Source organism: Schistocerca gregaria, chromosome 1, assembly GCF_023897955.1.
Source record: "Schistocerca gregaria isolate iqSchGreg1 chromosome 1, iqSchGreg1.2, whole genome shotgun sequence".
Taxonomy (NCBI): domain Eukaryota; kingdom Metazoa; phylum Arthropoda; class Insecta; order Orthoptera; family Acrididae; genus Schistocerca; species Schistocerca gregaria.
In genome coordinates, this window is record NC_064920.1 from 1087089404 (window position 1) to 1087108926 (window position 19523).

A 19523-nucleotide genomic window follows, 5' to 3' on the forward strand; every position below is an offset into this window, starting at 1 on the left:
TGAATTTTACATTGTGTGATTCTTCAGGAGGGACATACTAAAGTGGGATGGCAGAGTATATGGTGCTGTTATTGCTTTTAATGGCAGCTACATTGGTAGGGTGAAAGTGATATAGTGTGTGGGAATTAATCCTGGACTAAACTGCATCAGAGAACTTCAGCATATGGACAAGATTCACATCAACAAAGCACATTATGCAGCAGAGATGGCCATTAGGGAGCCCACAAGGGGAAGAGGATGAGAGTGTTGGAAAATAATCAAGAGAATGATACACAATGTGGTACAGGGTGCTATTCAGTTAGTAAAAATAAAACATACTGTATATTAAATAAGTTTTAGTCATTTCAAACTAGAGGACCCCTTTCTGACAAAACTACATTTTCTGTTTCATTTTTCTCTAAATCTCAGGAACCACTTGGAGTTAAGTACTGGAGTTTTCAGGGATTTGCAACATACATGTACTGAGTCGACTGAACCAAAAGAAAAACAAAATGGTAAGTACAATTGAAATTATTTTGGAGAAAGTACATAAAAATCATTTAAAAGTTTAACCGTATGGTTGATAAATTTTATTTCCCAAACCAGTGGCTAAAATGCAATCAGTTTATTTCAGTACACTAATAAAATAATATGGAATGACCAGTGAAGGAGTCATTTTCATTGCTACATAGTTTGTTGAAATACAGGGAAGTGAAGTAACAAAATTTAACACTGTCGATATAAAGCACTGCAAGTTCCCTTAAAGCTCAAACATCCTTACATGGAAATGAACTTGCACACTAGCTAGCAGAGGTGGCATCAAGATCACAGGAGGGTTAGCAAAAATCAAACATCCTCATACCTTCATGAATCACATCTCACAAAAGTAGTTCTGAACAAATGGAAGAAAGTATGGCAACAGACTACAAAAGGAATCACTACAAAAGCATAGTTTCCAATAGTACGCCAGAGTGGTGATCAAATTACGAGTATATCTTAATTTCACAGCCATATTAATGGGACATGGGAAACTGAAGTCTTAATATCACAGATTCAGATTTACAAATGAAGCCATGTGTCCATGTACAGGAGGTAACCAAAATTTGAACTACGTATTATCTGACTGTGGGAACTTTGAGAAGCACAGGCACATACTACTGAAACGTGTAATAAGGACAGGTAGGGGAGGCCAACTGGCAAGAATTAGCTGATACAATTCTTTTTAAAAGACTTCTTGAATATCTGTTATCAACCGAATGTCCAATTGTATGAATTTCAGTCACCAATTGCAAAACAAACCCTGTACTAATTTTCGTACGGTAATTGTTGTCAGAAAATGTACGTAAAAAAAAGAAAAAAGTGTACTATGCAGGAACAAAACAGTACAGCCGATTAGTCAGACATATAAAATGTGTTTCTCAACTACGGTATATGCTTAAAAAATTTATGAATCCCTACATGCTACAAAACTGCTTCCTCTGAGTCTCCCGGTGCCTTATGCATGAAAATATGTAACTTAATCCAACATTCACATTTAACATGTAAAAGAAACATCAAGAATTTTATATAAGCTGTTAGATATAAAACCTTTTTACATATTCCTCTTGCAAGTTTATGTTATTTAAAGATTTTTAAAAGTTTGTCTAACAAAGGAAAGAGTTGCATCAGTCTATAAAACGTAAATATCTGGCTCTGAGCACTATGGGACTCAACTGCTGTGGTCATTAGTCTCCTAGAACTTAATACTACTTAAACCTAACTAACCTAAGGACATAACACACATCCATGACCGAGGCAGGATTCGAACCTGCGACCTTAGCAGTCGCACGGTTCCGGACTGCGCGCCTAGAACCGCGAGACCACCGCGGCCAGCGTAAATATCTGAAGAAAGTATCATGAATTCTTGCGCCAGTCATAGAATATATATAGTGGCGCTAGTAGCGATGTTGGACAAAAACTTTGAAGTTTCGTAGTGTCATATCTTTCAAGGTTTGTTAATGAGTATGCTTGGCGCCCTGTGCGATAACCTTGACTAAGTACTTGTCTTAAATGATAAAGCAAAAGACTATCAGGCAATAAGCACAGAGTGCTGAATTAAGCAGGGCATCGATCGATCCACCGACTTTACGCGTGGTCTGAAAATGGCATCGACGGCCGGACAGGTAAAGAGCCTGCAATTTTGTTAACAATCGTTGGTGATAACTGTCAAGACACATACCGGCTCTTCATAAATAAGTGTACTTAATTATTGAAACAATAAGACAGTAAAGAAAGCATTTCGTATAAATCAGTGAGTTTAATATGAAAACTATGTTTTGGTTTGGAAATTCAAAACTATCCATGTTCCTACAGCAAAGAGAAACAAAGTCTTGGAGATTAGATTCAGCACTATTCCGTCAGTGGAGAAATACGGCCCCTCTTCTGTTTCTGTTTAATTTTTATGATTGCTAGAACGGCAATGCGTTTCACGGTTGCTATGGTGCGTTGTGTTAGAATACGGTTCAAAGAATATTTACTGAAAAAATGCAAGCAGCATTCCCCTTGGCCTCTTGAAATTTTTCATTTAAAATTCATGTACTTTGGCCTAACAACATACAGTGAATATGAGTTCTCTTGTGGTCATTAAATATGGTTGTTTAAATAGTTAATTTTTTTGTTCGGGAACGCGCAATTGATGTAGTCTACTGGTGTAGGAGGACCAATATTAATTGTGAAACAAAACCCATTCTTTTTTGATTTTTAAGGTAAAAATGAGGAACCCCATAAATATTGGGTAGGACCTGACTAAAAAAAAATGTAGATTCCCTACTCCCAGAGAAATCCACTTATTACATGCACTTTTTCGGCAACTTATAGAAGCAATGTGCCTGTCTGATGGTCATAGCACAGGGGAGTGATTAGTAGAAATGGCAACAATTCACAAATACCTATCATAATTGTCTTTTTGCAGCTATGTTCGCCATTTGTAATAACGTTTTATTCCATTTCTCTTCCAGTACCCACATTGTTGCACTTGGCTCTGATTGTGCTCCTCTGCCCTTGAAAAGTACACATAGTTTCTGTGCATTCAGTTTGAAGTTCTTAAAAATGTATAGAAACTTTGAATAACTACTAAAGGCCTACACAAAATGAAAATGTGTGTGGTGCATCGAAGACTGGTAGTATCAGAGTAGACCAACTGTCCAAATAGATGTACAGTGTAATGTCATTGTCTTGCAGTATTGCATTATGCTTGGAAAGTATGTTTCTGTTTACTTTGTTTAGGAAATAAGGACCCTACATATTGTTACAGTGCACTGATTAAGATAAAATCTGTGAATGAAGGATTATCAACGTGCTGGGGTACATGGCTGATGGAAAATACTGGAATGGTTTCAGCAATTGACACTGCACAATGGCTTAAAGAATCATTCATTCAGACAGTTAGTGATTCAGTGCCTGTCCGGCCATTTTTCTTTTGGTTTTCCATGAATTTCCCGTCTCTAATTTTCTATCAAAGGTGTGGCATCAGTAGAAAAGTTTTACAATAGATATATTAGCCCTAATACCTCTTGAGCAATCCTTGGGGCACACTGTGGAGGAAACATTTTATCATTCTTAGCAAGTGCTGCGGTTGTAGAAAAATGGATAGAAACAGTGGGAGTCGACCAAAATGTATATTTAGTTTTGGAATATCCATTTCTTGTTAATGTCACATGAGTCTTGAACATTTTATGTATTTAGTACTTGTACCCATTTGTAGCTAAGGTTTTCAGTACAGTGTAGTGTGACTAATATGTTAACATTGTTACAAAATTAAAACGAACCAACTGAATATTTCTTTTTAATTAATGTTTCATATTCATTTTAACACTTCATTTGCCTGTATTTTTTAAATAAGTAGGGTTGTTCCACTTATTCAAGTTTCACTTAAATTTGTCATTATGTAGGTTATAAAATGCCGAGCAGCTGTTGCTTGGCAAGAAAAGAAACGACTGTCTATTGAAACCATAGAAGTAGCCCCTCCAAAAGCTGGTGAAGTTCGTGTAAAGATAACTTCAACGGGGATATGTCACACAGATGCATACACTCTTGATGGTCATGATCCTGAAGGCACTTTCCCATGTGTTCTTGGACATGAAGGAGCAGGCATTGTGGAAAGCATTGGTGAAGGTGTGACCTCTGTAAAGCCAGGTAAGCAGTGATTTTTAATGACAACTCTTTCAGCATCCTATTTTCCTTTGCTTACTTAAACACTAACAAACGACTTATATCCAGCCAAACAGTAAAATTTAAATGTAACAAAGTTGTGTCCAAGGGAGCAGAAGATAATCTGAAAAAAGATGGACATAAACTATACTGAGAAAGTTTACTGACAAAGTTTAAAGAACTGGCTTTAAATTATGACTCTAAGGATATAATACAAACACTTATGTCTCTGTCACATAGGGATTGTCAGGATAGGATTAGAATCAATATAGCACACACACAGGCATTCAAACATTCTTCCTGCATTCCATACGTGACTAGAATGAGAAGAAACTATAATAACTGGTACATTAGGACGTACCATCTGGTATGAATTTCACAGTGGCTTGCAGTGTGTAGATTGTAATTAAATGTGGTGCCAAGTTGTGGTGTGGAGAATGTATGTGTCTGAGAGATTGATTTTTGAATGAAGGTGGACAAAAGTAGCAATTAATAAAGTATGTAGGCAGTTAATGTTACAGTGGCCAAAGGAAATGGAAAAGGTAAAAATGCACTTAGGGGTGTGTGTAGTAAACTTTACGAATGGGTTTTTAAATGAGAGCCTATTTACTGTAAAGTGTATAAGCTAAAACCAGAAACTTGAGGAATGAGTAGAGGGTTACTGAAAGTTGGGATACCACCCATGTGCTTTGACTTGACGCCATCAGGAGGGCAAACACCTCTACTTCAAGCTTGTTCAATGTGGAGACTACAATGTTACTCATTACACCCATGAACAAACATCAGCAACATGCAGAATATTTAAATAAAAGTGATAAAATGAAAGTAACTGGGCAACTGTGTGAAGTAGAGGGTTAGATTCAGGAGCAAACTATATATATGACAGCAAGAATCAGAACACTATTCCACACAAATATTCGCTCCGGGTGCACATGAAAACAATCATCCCAGCCGAAAATGCAAACAGACACACGGTTGGTATCGCACATTTCGCGGGTAGTATACAGCTCACGCAAAGACAATTATACCAGGAACTTGCACCAACTAGAAAACACAGCACCACATATTTCACTTGATCTATGTAACTCAATGAAGACAGTGACATAAACAACTTCAAGTAGCAGAACTAAGTTTTATCGAAACCTAACAAGACCAAAAAACTACTACACCCTCCATGATACCCATCACCATAAACCAGTAAATACGAGCTTCAACTACCAACACAAACCACAAAATCGTGAAAAAACCACCTCCAGCATAAATGTCAATATCAAATCTAAAGAAAATTTGAGACATACCTGTACTGCCATGAGGGCATGTATTTATTGTATTCATCAAGTTGCACAAGAGATGATTTTTTCACTTTGACATATTTTGGCACATCTGTTGCACCATCTTTGTTGCTCATTTCGTAGCATCATTTAGGTCTAACCTAGTAGGTGAACATTCCTTGCTAAATTCTACTGGTTGACAGCAGGTACAGTTTTGTTGTTATAATAGTATCTTTCACAAGTATGTTGTCACTTAACTACATAGTTGAGAAATGTTAAATTATTCTCTGAAACAGTATTAGCCCCTCCCATCCAGCCATTGCATCTCCCTCTTCCTCCCCTTTCTCAGTGTTCTGTAGCCAGGGACAAGTTGCCACAAATTATTCTGCATGTATAATTCCCGAATAAAATAATGTTTCACCTATATTAAAAGAACAGTCATTGCTCTCTAGAACCATCTGTAATGATTGTAAACAAGTGGTCACCAAACTTGTGAAGCTTCTGAGCTACCATGCTGTTTTTAAATCATGCTTTGACCTATCAAAAGAAACTGAAATAAAAATAACAACACTACAACAAATCTTATATTTGTTGATCACCCATCATTTCTAGTAAAAGTAAAATGGAATTTTAATTAAATCATATTTCTGAAACTATCAAATGATGAACATGAAGTTTTGATTGTCACCATCTTCACATGGTTTCTTCTGTGCAGTAATTGTTGCTCAGAATGATGCCTCAGTTGCTGCTTTATTCTAATTCAGTGGTTTTAAAAAGTTGATTGTTGAGCATTAAAGTTGGATTTTAGCTGCCTTACATCTTTCATTGGAGCAGAATCCTGTGGGAACTCCTTTTCAGTCCCTGAGTGAAGGTGTTGAAGTGAAGTTTGCACTTGCATAGCACAGTATGCAGACACGTGCATATCACAATATACAAATACATCTGTCCTTTACCTAGGTAAAAATGTAATCAGTTTCCCATTCTGAATGACAGTGACAAGATTTTTGCTTTTTGTTTGAACATACCATCACTAGGGAAAACCTAGCTTAGTGTCAATGTGTAAATCAGATGAAAATGAAATGTTGAGTGACTAGGACTTCCCGACAGGTAGACTCTTCACCTGGTGCAAGTCTTTTTAGATGACCCCACTTCGGCGACTTGCGTGTCGATGAGATGATGATGATGATCATGATGATGATTAGAACAAAACACAACACCCAGTTCGACCAGCCGGGAATCGAACCCAGGCCTGTTGGCATGACATTCCGTCGTGCTGACCACTCACCTACCGGGGCGGACTGTAAATCAGATTATCCACATTAGCAAACCTGTGATATACACCCAAAAAATATAACATGCAGATCCTCGCATGTATACAAACTGCTGTGAGGCCTACCGTGTAGTATTCTTGACTAACAGTGGCTATTATGTGGGATAAACAAACATTTGTTACTGAGAGCCCAGTCTGCAATGAGCAAAATATTGTTTTAGTAAAATTAACTTAGCTGTCGAAATGTGAAAATGAAGCTGGACTGAGGTTCTTTAAAGTCACGCTGTAGGGTCTGTGTTGTACCTTCCCCTAACAATTTGCCCCCTACATTAATTTGCAGTTTGTTTGTGGAGAGATCTTTCTTGACTGTCGCTTAATTTTATTATGGAGTGTACTAAAACACACAGGATTTCTTAGATTTATCAAGGTTTTTTCAAGGCATTTGACAAGAAGTTTATCAATATTCTAATGACCAAGAGTTGACCAATCTGTCAATCACCTAAAGATGTCTGTCTGGTGACAACATGAAATAGTGTGTGTGGTACAAAAAAGGCTATTGACTGTACTCCAGAAACATCAAGTTGAGAAACAGTTGATCATATGAATGAATGTCAAGAGCAAAGTTTATGATCCAATAGCAAAACAAGCTGTTGAACACACCATACTTAAAGCTTTTTGATGGTTTCTTCATGTTCCATCCCATATGGACTCCATACCCAACCAGCTTCCCTGAATAGTCATTTGATCTCACAGTCCTCCTCGCCTCAGTTTTTACTGACCCCGAGTCTTAATCTGCATTCTCACTTTTCTCTCTCCTCTCACTCTCATTCTGTTCCATCTGTCCTTCCATCCTCTCCTCTCAGCACACATCTTTTCACTTCATCCTGCACAGCTAGCTCACTAGTGCTAAACTCATGTCCAATTTCCTTGCTGTGTTTCCCTTTGATGGTATTGATGCGGAGTGGCTTATATTTTATTTGACACCACTTGTAACTTACCGACCTGCTTTACAAACATCTGCCTCGCACATTTTGTGGATATTCTGCTTTAATCTTGGTGGTGGTGGTGGTGGTGGTGGTGGTGGTGGTGGTGGTGGTGGTGAAGGGTTGTTATCTAATGATATACACAACACTGTGGAATTGCTTTTTAAGTTCTCTTCTTTTTTATTGACACAGTTTATTTTGATGATCAGCTTTCTAAACTATAAGACATATCTTTGCAAAGGTCTGTAAGCTACACAGCCTTGTAGAATGTCCAATATTTTCACAAGTGGTAAAAATCAATGAATCATTTATGCATGTATTGAGATTCAATGAAATTTATGTAATATTCACTTAGAATTGTATTCTTTTACTGCCATGCAAGCATGATTGACGTGACATTTTACACCACTGCTGCTGCTGCTACTACTACTACTACTACTACTACTACTACATGCTGACACTTAGTGGCTACCTGATGCTGTGTGTCCAACCCCTATTTATAGATATGTGTATTGCAGAAACTTTAAAGTAGTAAAATACTAAGATATTCCACTTTAGGTATTAACATCAAAGCCAAGAAAATTAAAAGGTCCTGCTGTAAGAACAGGCAGTAAGTGAATCATATTTAGGCCGACGACTATTCAAATCCACATCTGGCCATCCTTGTTGAGGTTTGAAGTTATTTTCTTAAATTGCTTCAGACAAATGGTGTGGTGGTTTCTTTGAAAGGGAAAGGCAGACTCCCTTCATCATCCTTCTCTAATCTGATGACACCAATGACCTGGCTGTTTGGTCCCTTCCCCCAAATCAACCAACCAGTAAGTGAATTTGATATAATTAGAAAATGACAAAATTAACATTATTATTTCATGGGAGAGCCATTTTAATGTCCACTGTGATTACTAACATTCGCCAAAAAGTTTCGAGGAAGTGAAATTTTCCAATCGGAGTAATAAACAAACAGATTGTTTTAGTGAAAATATGCATTTTCAGGAACAGAAAAACCAGGGCTACAAAACTGTCGCATGCGGTATTGAAAAGAATTAAGTGGCAAGAGTTTAAGATCCAAAAATTTAAACACAGTATGAATAACTTTTGAAGTATAAAGTTTTTTGAAGAAGTAAAATGTTCAATGAAAAGTGGCTTTCAAATAAGCTGGTTTAGTTGTAAATAAATTATTTAAAGTATTAAATTTTGACATTAACATGGTTTGCAGGTATAATAAATCAGGAGTGTTTCTTAGGCTATAAGGTTTCCATGTTGTTGTTGTTGTTTTGTTGTTGTTGTTATCATCATCTTCAGTCCAGAGACTGGTTTGATGCAGCTCTCCATGATACTTTATCCTGTGCAAGCTTCTTCATCTCAAAGTACCTACTGCAACCTACATCCTTCTGTATGTGCTTAGTGTATTCATCTCTTGGTATGCCTCTACAATTTTTACCCTCCGCACTGCCCTCCAGTACTAAACTGTGATCCCTTGAAGCCTCAGAACATTTTCTATCAACTAATCCCTTCTTCTAGTCAAGTAGTGCCACAGATTCCTCTTCTGCCCAATTCTGTTCTGTACCTCCTCATTAGTTACAGGATGTATCCATCTAATCTTCAGTATTCTTCTGTAGCACCACATTTCGAAAGCTTCTATTCTCTTCTTGTCTAAACTATTTATTGTTCATGTTTACTTCCATACATGGCTACACTCCATACAAATACTTTCAGAAGAGACTTCCTGACATTTAAATTTATACTCGATGTTAACAAATTTCTCTTCTTCACAAATGCTTTCCTTGCTAGTGCCAGTCTACATTTGATATACTCTCTTCTTTGAACATCATCAGTTATTTTGCTCTCCAAATAGCAAAACCCATCTACTTTCCTAGCATATTCCATCATCACCACCCGATTTCCATAGGAACTAAATATTGTGTTGTCACGAGCATCTGATACATTATGCAATAAATATTGAAGATGAATGAAATATTGCTCGAATAAGAAATTTATTTCTTGTGACTTTTGTGTATGCACTACTAATAATAAGAGATCAGAAATAAATTTTGGTAGCAGGAATGATTTAATGAATCTCCACAAATACTTGAGCTAGCTGCAATAAATATTGTCTTCTAAGTGTTGCTTTTCTCTTGCTCGTGTGTACCTTGGTTCGTTCCACATCCTTCATTGTTGTACCCCTTGATGAGATGTACAGGATCAATAATAACACTTATTTTCTCTTATTGCCTGTCTTGCTGTGAAATTCTGTGCTTCAGGAATGCCAGAAATGTTCTATAACTTTGGATAAATGTTGCTGCCTTGCTTCACATATAGATTATTTTTCAGATCCAGCAACTGGTGTTTATTAAGACTGCCATCAAAATTTGATTTTAATTAGTAAATTCGAGACTATTTGCAGTCACTTTCCCTCATTCAGACTGAAATATTTTGGCCCTGTCTGAAGTCACAGTACCTGTAAGCTTTAAACAAACATTACGTCCTTATATACTGATTTACATTAGTTGTATGTCCCTTTTACTGAGATCCTTCACCGCCATTGTTACTTAATAAAGTGATACTGTAGTTAGTGAAGAGAAGCTGAATTCAGGACATTGGTTGAAATCCCAGTGCAGCCACTCTGATTTAGGTTTCTAAGGTTTCTCTAAATCATTTATGGCAAATGGCAGGATTTTAACTTGAAAAAGGGCTCAGGCAGCTTACTCCCGCTAATCTGGAATTGACTGCCTTCTCAATGAATTCAACCTCAATAGAATGGTAGCCCCCTCTCTCCACTGCCTCTCCATCCCATCAGTCTTCCTCTTCCACTGTGATTGTAGTCTGAACGAGCATCGTGCTTCCAGAATATGTAATTAATCTAACGGAAAAAGTAGAACAAAGAAAAAAAATATGTTGCAGGATTATGCATTGAACAAAACACAACTTATTCTTTTTGCATGACTGCTTCAGTTCTGTTTCACTGTCATCAGCAGGTTCAATGTCTGCGTGTGTCAATGCAAGTTAAATGATACTAAACAAATATAAAAGTAAGGCTATGTTCATCTGTTTCACTAGCTGTTTCTCAGAAACTTATATGTTACCCAATTTACTGCTTATGTGTTTTCTTTATTATAGGTGATTCTTAACACAGTTCGTATGTAACTAATAATGTTCTGTGTTTTCTTAAAATACTGTGAAAGAAGTAAAGCTCTGTTTGGCAATGGCAGTAACTAAATAACTATAACAGATACAGACATATTCAAATGCCACTACCAGTAATTCCTCTATTAGGACTTTTTCATTGTATAGGAAGCATGTTTAAGTAAAAGACATTATTAATTGCCAAACTGTGTGAAATGTCATCTGTAATAAACATGGCAGACAGCAGGAGTAGTACCCAAATGTGCTGATACTGTATGTTTTGCAGAAACCGTCAGTGGTTCTGATGGACATAATCGCACATGTGCTTATTGGTTTATCCAGTGTTACTTGACATTTCACTTTTAGTGATAAAATTAACATTAAACAAACTCACTGACAGAGTTGTAACAGCATACAAACATGAGTGGGAAATGATAGAAAAAAAGAACTGGTTTAATCAGATTTGGAAGATCACAGTTTGCAAAATGAAATTCAAAAATTGCCATTACCATAGCCGTACTTGGTAGCAGCTAAAACATTGTTCTGCGTGTGTTTGGTTCAGTACAGACCTTCCTCATAATTTCTAGTACAGAGATAATCAGCACAATAAAAAGTTTCAAAATAAGTAAGCCGGTAACCCAATGAAATCACGTTGAAATATGCAGGGAGTGTATGTTAATAATAATATTTTTTTATTCATAAACTGCTCCCTCGGGGGATACTAGTAGTTAAACAGACTCAGCTGTAGCTGCAAGAAGCAGAAGTATCATGTAGAGTCTGGTAGACCTGCGAATATGCTGTGCCAAGATACATAGTTACTTTTTACATACATTGTATTTGATGTAATTCATTTCGACATAGTGGTAACTGATTTCACACCAACGGAATCATGATGTAATAATAGTAAAAAGTAAATTTCAGTAGTTAGCAAGTGGCAGACTCAGTATTGTTGACATAGGGCTACATATTCAGTGGACTGTCGAGGCTCTTCCACCTTTCAACAGATGGCTTCAGGCTTTTAGTTTTGTCTCATAAACTATTGCCAACTTCCTTGCCGAAGTGGTAACACCAGTTCCCGTCAGATCACCAAAGTTAAGCACTGTTGGGCACGGTTAGACTTGGATGGGTCACCGTCTGGGTCTCCCGAGTACTGTTGGGAAGTGGGGTGCACACAACCCTTGTGAGGGCAGTTGAGGAGGTACTTGATTGAGAAATAGCACCACCGGTCACGAAAACTGACAAAGGCCATGAGAGCAGTGTGCTGACCACATGCCCTCTGTATCTACACCCATTGATGTCTAAGGGCTGAGGATGACGCAGTGGCTGGTTGATACCATTGAGCCTTCAAGGCCTCTTTGGACAGTGTTTGTTAGTTTTGTTCTCATAAGCTGTTATATATTATCTGGAAGTAATACAAAATTTTATCCCAGAACACTTATACTTTTACCAGTCATTAGTAATTCTATTGAAACAGTTCAAGAACCTTTCATATTGGGCTATGATTTTGTATGTTATTTTATTTATTAATAAGTCTTGTGTTAACAATAATTTTATTCTGTTTATAAATTTTTCATTGTGTAACAGCATGTAATAATTATGTTGGCATGACTTTTTCATTGCAGTTATTCCTGTTTTCAAACAATTTTAAACAGGTTGTGAGACAGCAACTGTACAAGAATGTGATTTGTATAATACAACCATCCGGGTTCAACAAGATTTTAAATCTTGTTGCAACTGGTTTGCTGTTTTACACAAATCATATTCCTGTTTGCTTTGCTCCTCATTATCAGTTTATGCAACAGGTCAAGGGTGACAGTTGACAGATGAGATAACTTAGATATCTAACTTGAATACGTCGCTTTAAATAATTTTCCATTGGGGACAGCCGGTTTGGCCATGTCCCATGTTACGTACAGGCTTTGTCTGAAAAAGTAAAAGACTTGACACTTTGATAAAAATTTAGTGTTGGTGACTAGATAAAAATCCCCTGCAACTTAAGACACAATTGCAATACTGTTAATGCATAGTACACTACTACATTTGTGGTCAGTGTTTATGATTGTCTTGAAAAGTGTTTGACATTGAGGATAATTGTTGCAGTGGTGATATAACTCAGTATGTAACAATTAAATTTAGAATTTTGGCCAAACGAAAGAAAGAAAAAAAGAATACATAAGTAAAGAACACATTCTAGGAATATATCACCAGCTTAATGTCTCTGCTGCTTTTTTATATTTTATGTATTGCCTAGTCTAAACTATAGATAATTCAATTTTGTTGCAAGCTAATTTGCATAATCTTCTTGTATTCACCTTTTCTCTATCCATTGGTTCAGTGTAATCTATGCAGAAACTACAGATTTATCATATCCCAAGTTGTAACAACATGGCACTCTTAAATCTTACTACCCAATGTAAACTCCATAAATTTGGAAACTGTTTTGGAACACGTTGGCAATTTTAGCTTCGTTTTGTTTGTGTTTCTTACAGAAGACAGAGTAAGCGAGATAAGATCCTTCATACTTGTTTTATGGGGCTGTGTCTTACAGTATTGCAGTTGAAGGACCACTAAAACTTACAGCAACATCAGTTTTTGATGTGAAAGTGAGGATGAAATTACACATGGGAAATAATTGCTGTGAAGTGACTTAATACAATGGCAGTTAGTTAGTTTTTCATTAGCTCTCCAGATTCTGTTAAGGCAATGATTTGGAAAGAAATCTTTCTCTTATTTCAGGTGATCATGTAGTGCCCCTGTACATTCCACAATGTAAAGATTGCAAGTTCTGTAACTCTCCAAGGACAAATCTGTGCTCAAAAATACGCTTGACACAGGTAAACTTACATCTTTTGTTTTTCTAGTGAAATAAGAATTTCAAAAATGTTCTTTTGTCACAGTTACATAAGTCATGATGCTAGAGGTGGCCTCAAAGAAAATTGTGAATAGCACTATGTAAAGTGCACTTGTTCAGTTAATTGCAGTTATTACGCAAATAGTTAAGTTATCTTTCTTGTTGTTTGCAAGGCTACTGTTGTTTTGTGACTGTTTAACAGTGTCTTATTTAATAAACCATTCTTCTACAAATGCAAGCCAGCATGGTTCATAGAGACTGAAAAGGACATTGAAAATGCTGGAGTTACAATGGACACAATAGAAAACAGAACACATTTCAGAAAGATAGTTCAAAAGGCAGAATTTCAGGAGAGAAAGAAAATAACTAGACGAAAGTGGACTCAAGAAGAAAGGGAACAACACTCTAAAAGGATGAAGGAAATTTGGAAACTGTGAGGGAATCTAATACAATGAAAATTAGCCAAAGTTGATTCATCGTACCCTCCAAATGGGTTATTCGAAAGAAGAAGAAGAAACCATTCTTCTCATATTAAAATTATCTGATGTGTATATTAATAAAAAGACTCCCTGGAGTTACAGAACGTTTCTGCAAAAAACTGAGTAATAAGTGTAGTAATTTTGGCAAGCTGCATCTATATCCACATCATCCTTCATACTCCAGAAGAGATAATTCTGTTAAATATCATCGTTATATATGAAATTGTTTACTGGTTTCAACATTCCTTCTGTTGCCATGCATACAATGATCGTAAACTGTAAATAAAGACAAAGAATTTGTGCCAGACTTCGTTAACTGCAAGATATATTCCTTGTTTGGAACAAAAATCTGTATGCCAAGAGATAGTAAACCATTGAAGTATACCTTTGTGTCAGCACCCAAGTTTGCATTGTATGCAGTTATCGTCTAGTTTTCATCTTTACAGTAAATAGGGTTCAGATAAAAAAAAAAGGTTGAAATATTGGATTTGTTGGCAGTGTTTGAAGTAGATATTGACTTTGATACAGTCAACCAGTTAATTGTACTGGTAAAAAACAATAAATATATTGTAGTTAAGGCTGTATTGGAGACTTGAGGACTCCTTTAGTATGTTACTAACCCATGGGCTCTGAAATTGACTCAGACAAGACATGGCATGTGGTTGCAGCAAGTATAGCTCAGCCAAAATGTAACAAATTCTTAGGGTATGGGAGACTGATGTGTAGCATGGTTGCCATTGTCAGAGACCGTACAATTACTTCTGAATTCAGTGTCATTATTCTGACCTGAGTGAAAGAATAGTGATAATAGTCGACTAAAGAATTTTTTGACTGTGGTACATACCTGGCAACTTGTGTACCTGTACCTTAAAAAGACAATTGGTTTTTTGTAAAGTGAAAATGGTTTTAGGAAGGTCCAACAACTGAAATGGACTCTATTTTATCAAAGAATAAAGGACTTTCGCAGGATGTGATTCTCCTAAATTACTTTTAAATTGAAAGCATAATAGACTGAAAGATTACCAACAGTTAATCTTTCAAAATTTATAGGGAGATGAAAAGGGCAAAAATGTAATAAAGATGCTTAGGCAAACAGCACAAGAAATTGCAGGTATCAAAACAAAAGTTAGGAGGAAACCTCACGTTGACCAAATTGACCAGTGAGAGAGGGCAAGATTTTAAAACAATCTGTAATAGGAACAGAATAAAATCTGCTGAAGTAAGTACCACTTCTAAGAAATGTCATAAAAGGGTGTGAGAAGGTACTACAGGTATAACAATTTGACAAGGTAAACAAGCTAAAACAATATGAATTCCCCGAAGGAATCATTGTAGGCTCTCTGCAGGTGTTAATCTGTATATATTATTTAGGAGGCACTCTGAGCAGCCCTAGCAGATTGTTTGCAGATGTTGCCATCAATTACCATCTAGTAAAATCATCAGGATGTCAAAACAAACTATAAAATGATTTAGACAAGATATCTGCATGATGCAAAGGGTTAGAGTTGACCTTGAGCAGTAAAAAGGGACTTCCTTATGAGGCACCACTTGCCTCACAGTGTTGAGAATTACACATATCCTTTTCAACATTGACATTCCTTAATTAATGACATTTAATTATGGATGGAGGGAGTTCAGAAAGTACAACAGACTATGGTGCTGCTACTGGTTTATTATTTCCTTTCTCAACATCAGTAGGAATCGGAATAATGTCATACCAAAAGATTCTAATAACACCTAGTGTTCATAAACGATTCAGACATGGACAAAACTCCTGACTCTTGTGCTGATTATTGACTAATCTTCGTGTATGCAACCACCCACACATTATAAAACCACTTTGCTGGCTCATCACTACTTGCTAATGCTTCTGCCAAAAATGACGCTGGCTGACTCTGAGCAACTTTTACTGCCACGCTGCATGCTAAGAAGCGAGAAACTCAAATCTCATTGCAATTATGAGAGGTTTAACCACATTATTGCTGGAGTGCACAGAGGCTATATCTATTTTCCTGATGCTCAAGGTGCAGCAATGTGTCCTCATATCCTGTAGAAGATTACATTTAAAAAATTGCATTTAATGTTGATTACATGTTAAATCACAAACATTTAAAGGTTGTCTGTTCAGCTAAATATCTAGTTACTTCATTTATGAATAACATAAACCAGGGCCATCAAATAGAAAATGATTCAGGTGGGGAACCAAAGACTGCATTTTGTCAGCAGAACTCTTGGAAGACAAACATACCTACTAAAGAGACAGCTTACACTATGCTTGTGTGTCCTCTTGATGCTCGGTATGGGATCCTTAAGATGCAGCCTTGACAAAGGACATAAAAAAATTTAAAGAAAGGCACCTCATTTTATATTGTTTATGATTAAAGCATCTGCTAAAGTTGTACAATTATTCATTGTCTGAATTCTTTACTGCCAAGTTTCAGGGTCTCAACTGTATTTTGAGGTGTTTATTTCGTATATGAAATATGGGAGTGTCGTGAACATGGCAAGGAGTTGGCATGGCGATCATTGCAACAGTAATTTTTCATTGCTGTGAGATTTTTTTCACAAAATTTCAGTTGGCAGCTCTCTACTAAATGTGAAAATATTTTGTGACTCCCACCATCATAAGGATGATAAAATAAGAGCAATTAGAGCTCGTAGTGAAAAATTGAAGTGTTACGTCTTTCCCATTTGCTAATCTCGTGACATTTCTTCTTTTAAAATGCCACGTTTTGCAGTAAATGACATCCACTTGAAGATTTCTTTGCACTTCTGTGCAATTCAAGAAATTAATCAAACTTGCAGATCTTTACTGCCCTTCCTTCCCATGATAACTGGATCTCACTTGACCTAAATTCTGGATTAGCTACTTCCTTTTTCAACCTTCTCCCCTTTGCCACTGAAGTAAGAACATACATTTTGTGATGGGGAGAGTATTCATTTCTCTTTGCAGTACTCAGTTTCCATTCCTAAATTTGATACCAGGTATCCTGTTTCTTCTGTGATTTTTAATAATTTCCTCTGTTGAATTTTACATTTTATAAATACATCACAAAGAGCCATTTGCAAGTGTTGAATAAAATGCAGATTAGAGAACTGAGTTAAAATTACCACTTTTTTTGAACTTGTATATTTAGATTCTGAGGAAGTGTTTAACTCTCCTTTCAACAAATTTATTCTGACAACCCTCAAGAGATGAGGTACTGGTGTAGCCTATGTCAGTATACAGAAGAGTGTCAGTGCTACAGTTTAATTTAATCGGAATAGTTTGAAGTTCAGGATTGATAGGGAAGTTCAAAAGGAAGTTTCCAGTTCCTTAAATGTGGAAGATTAAAAAAAAAGAATGCATATGAATGAAATTTGTCAGGACAATTGCAGTGACATTTTATTTGCCTCTAATGCAGATAAAATTCAACAACTAATTTAATGCAGATAGTTTGAAAGTAAGCCAGACAATCACCCAGAATAAGACTAAAATCAAATGTTATGTGCCAATAGTTAAATTTTTGTATGCAGGGCAGCTAATGGTAATAAGTGGATGTACAGCAGAGGAAATGAATGGGAGAATAGAAGTGAGTGAATCAGTTTCATTAAACAGAATGGTTGATGAAACTAAGCTTCTAATGTCTCTGAAAAGAGTTTAAATTCAATGTGTACTATTGGTTTAGACTTCCTACAGTGGAGACTCACAGGATGCGATTCAGAAAGTAATCTTAATTAGGTTGTAAATAAAATAATGAAATAAAGAAAAGTATTAGGAAAATCCCTAAAAGTAAGCATCTGCATTCCTGCTAGACCTTATCACCATTCATATTTAAGAGATTTTTCATATCTCAGAGGTGTAAACACATGTCCTATGCATAAAATTCTACTGCCTGATACTGCAGCCAGCCTATGACACCAATTTCAATTTCTTCTCTGGAGTTGAAGCATTTGGGAGCCAAGGCACATGTGTATAAAGAGGTGCTGTAGAGCTGAAGGCAGAAATGTTGTTTTCTAAGCAATGTGGTCAAGCTTTGTCATACAGAACACAAATTAGTAATCCCAAGACCAAATCACTCGATATGCTTTGTCCCACAGTACTTCTTTCATGTTCCCTAAAATCCACAAAGATAGTGCTTTAGTAACTCTCTCTCTCGAAAAAAAGAAAAGGTGGCTGTAATCTTCCTGGCTGACAAAAGGTGTTTGGTGTCTGTTATATTTGTTGGTTGAGCTAGGAGGTATGATGAACAACCCATCCTCCTGACACACACACACACACACACACACACACACACACACACACACACACACGTTTTGTGCTAGTGTTTTTCTGCATAGGTGTAGGAAACGCAAGACTAGTCACCAGTCATGATTCTGTCTTAAATAGGACTTTTCCTTCTCAATTGTAATTAAAAAGAAAGTACAACAGATAAGCAGTCCTACACATTTACAGTAAAACTCCTATTTTACGTTTTTGTGTGGTTCAGACTTAAAAAACATAAAATTGAGGAAAATGCAGAATCTAGGAAAATCTTAAATCCTCTCCTCCCAAATATGAGCAAAAATACATGTAATTGGCATATATGATTAAAAATCGCATTCCTCTTCAATACTTTGTATAAAAATCTATGTGAAGGCAATTAAATGTACAGTACAGTGTTTATACAATGATTTGTGGTAATGAATTTCATCAGTTCTTAAAAAGATAGCAGATGTGTAACAGCAAGTAAAAGCTCATAAAAAAATTGAAATTGGGATAGACGTGATTATAGAAACAGATATTAAAAAATGAGTTTACTTCCCCAGTTGATGTTACAAGCATATTAGACTTTGGCTCATTGACTCTGTGTACACTGTGTAAAATGTAAATTTGGAAGAGAACTTGGTGCCAATCCTTACAATAAACTGTGTGTGTGTGTGTGTGTGTGTGTGTGTGTGTGTGTGTGTGTGTGTGTGTGTGTGTGTGTGTGTGTGTGTAGGGGGGGGGGGCCTAAGTAAGTGAGGGTTTTATTTCTTCAGTTTCTTTGCTAATTATATTTGCTTTTTTCAGGGAAAAGGTTTAATGCCAGATGGAACAACACGATTCACTTGCAATGGAAAACCTCTGTTCCACTTCATGGGATGCTCAACATTCAGTGAATATACTGTAGTGGCAGAGATATCTATTGCCAAGGTATTGTTTATATGACTATGGTAACATCTGTATGTTTTGACTATTAAAATATTTGTTACAATGCCATTTGTTAAAATTTGAAACCCTGAAGAGTTTTTATCTGTTTATGGTGGGAAAATCTACATATACACATACATTTTTCCTGGAGATGACAGGTAGTCCTCATGTCAATGACACTCTTCTCACATGCCTAAGGTACAGCTTAATGACAGAACTTCATAGTG

At 36.4% G+C, this 19523-nt stretch overlaps 1 protein-coding gene across 1 annotated transcript in view; it reads left to right on the forward strand.

The window, feature by feature from the left end:
* The first annotated feature begins 1928 nt into the window (after nucleotides 1-1928).
* LOC126281954 (alcohol dehydrogenase class-3) overlaps nucleotides 1929-19523 on the forward strand; it is a 28013-nt gene continuing 10418 nt past the window's right edge. The window contains exons 1-4 of the mRNA XM_049981323.1: nucleotides 1929-2141; nucleotides 3909-4152; nucleotides 13551-13648; nucleotides 19177-19299. Of these exons, the coding sequence (XP_049837280.1) occupies nucleotides 2121-2141; nucleotides 3909-4152; nucleotides 13551-13648; nucleotides 19177-19299 (486 nt within the window). The 5' untranslated portion in view covers nucleotides 1929-2120. The remainder of the gene's footprint in view (nucleotides 2142-3908; nucleotides 4153-13550; nucleotides 13649-19176; nucleotides 19300-19523) is intronic.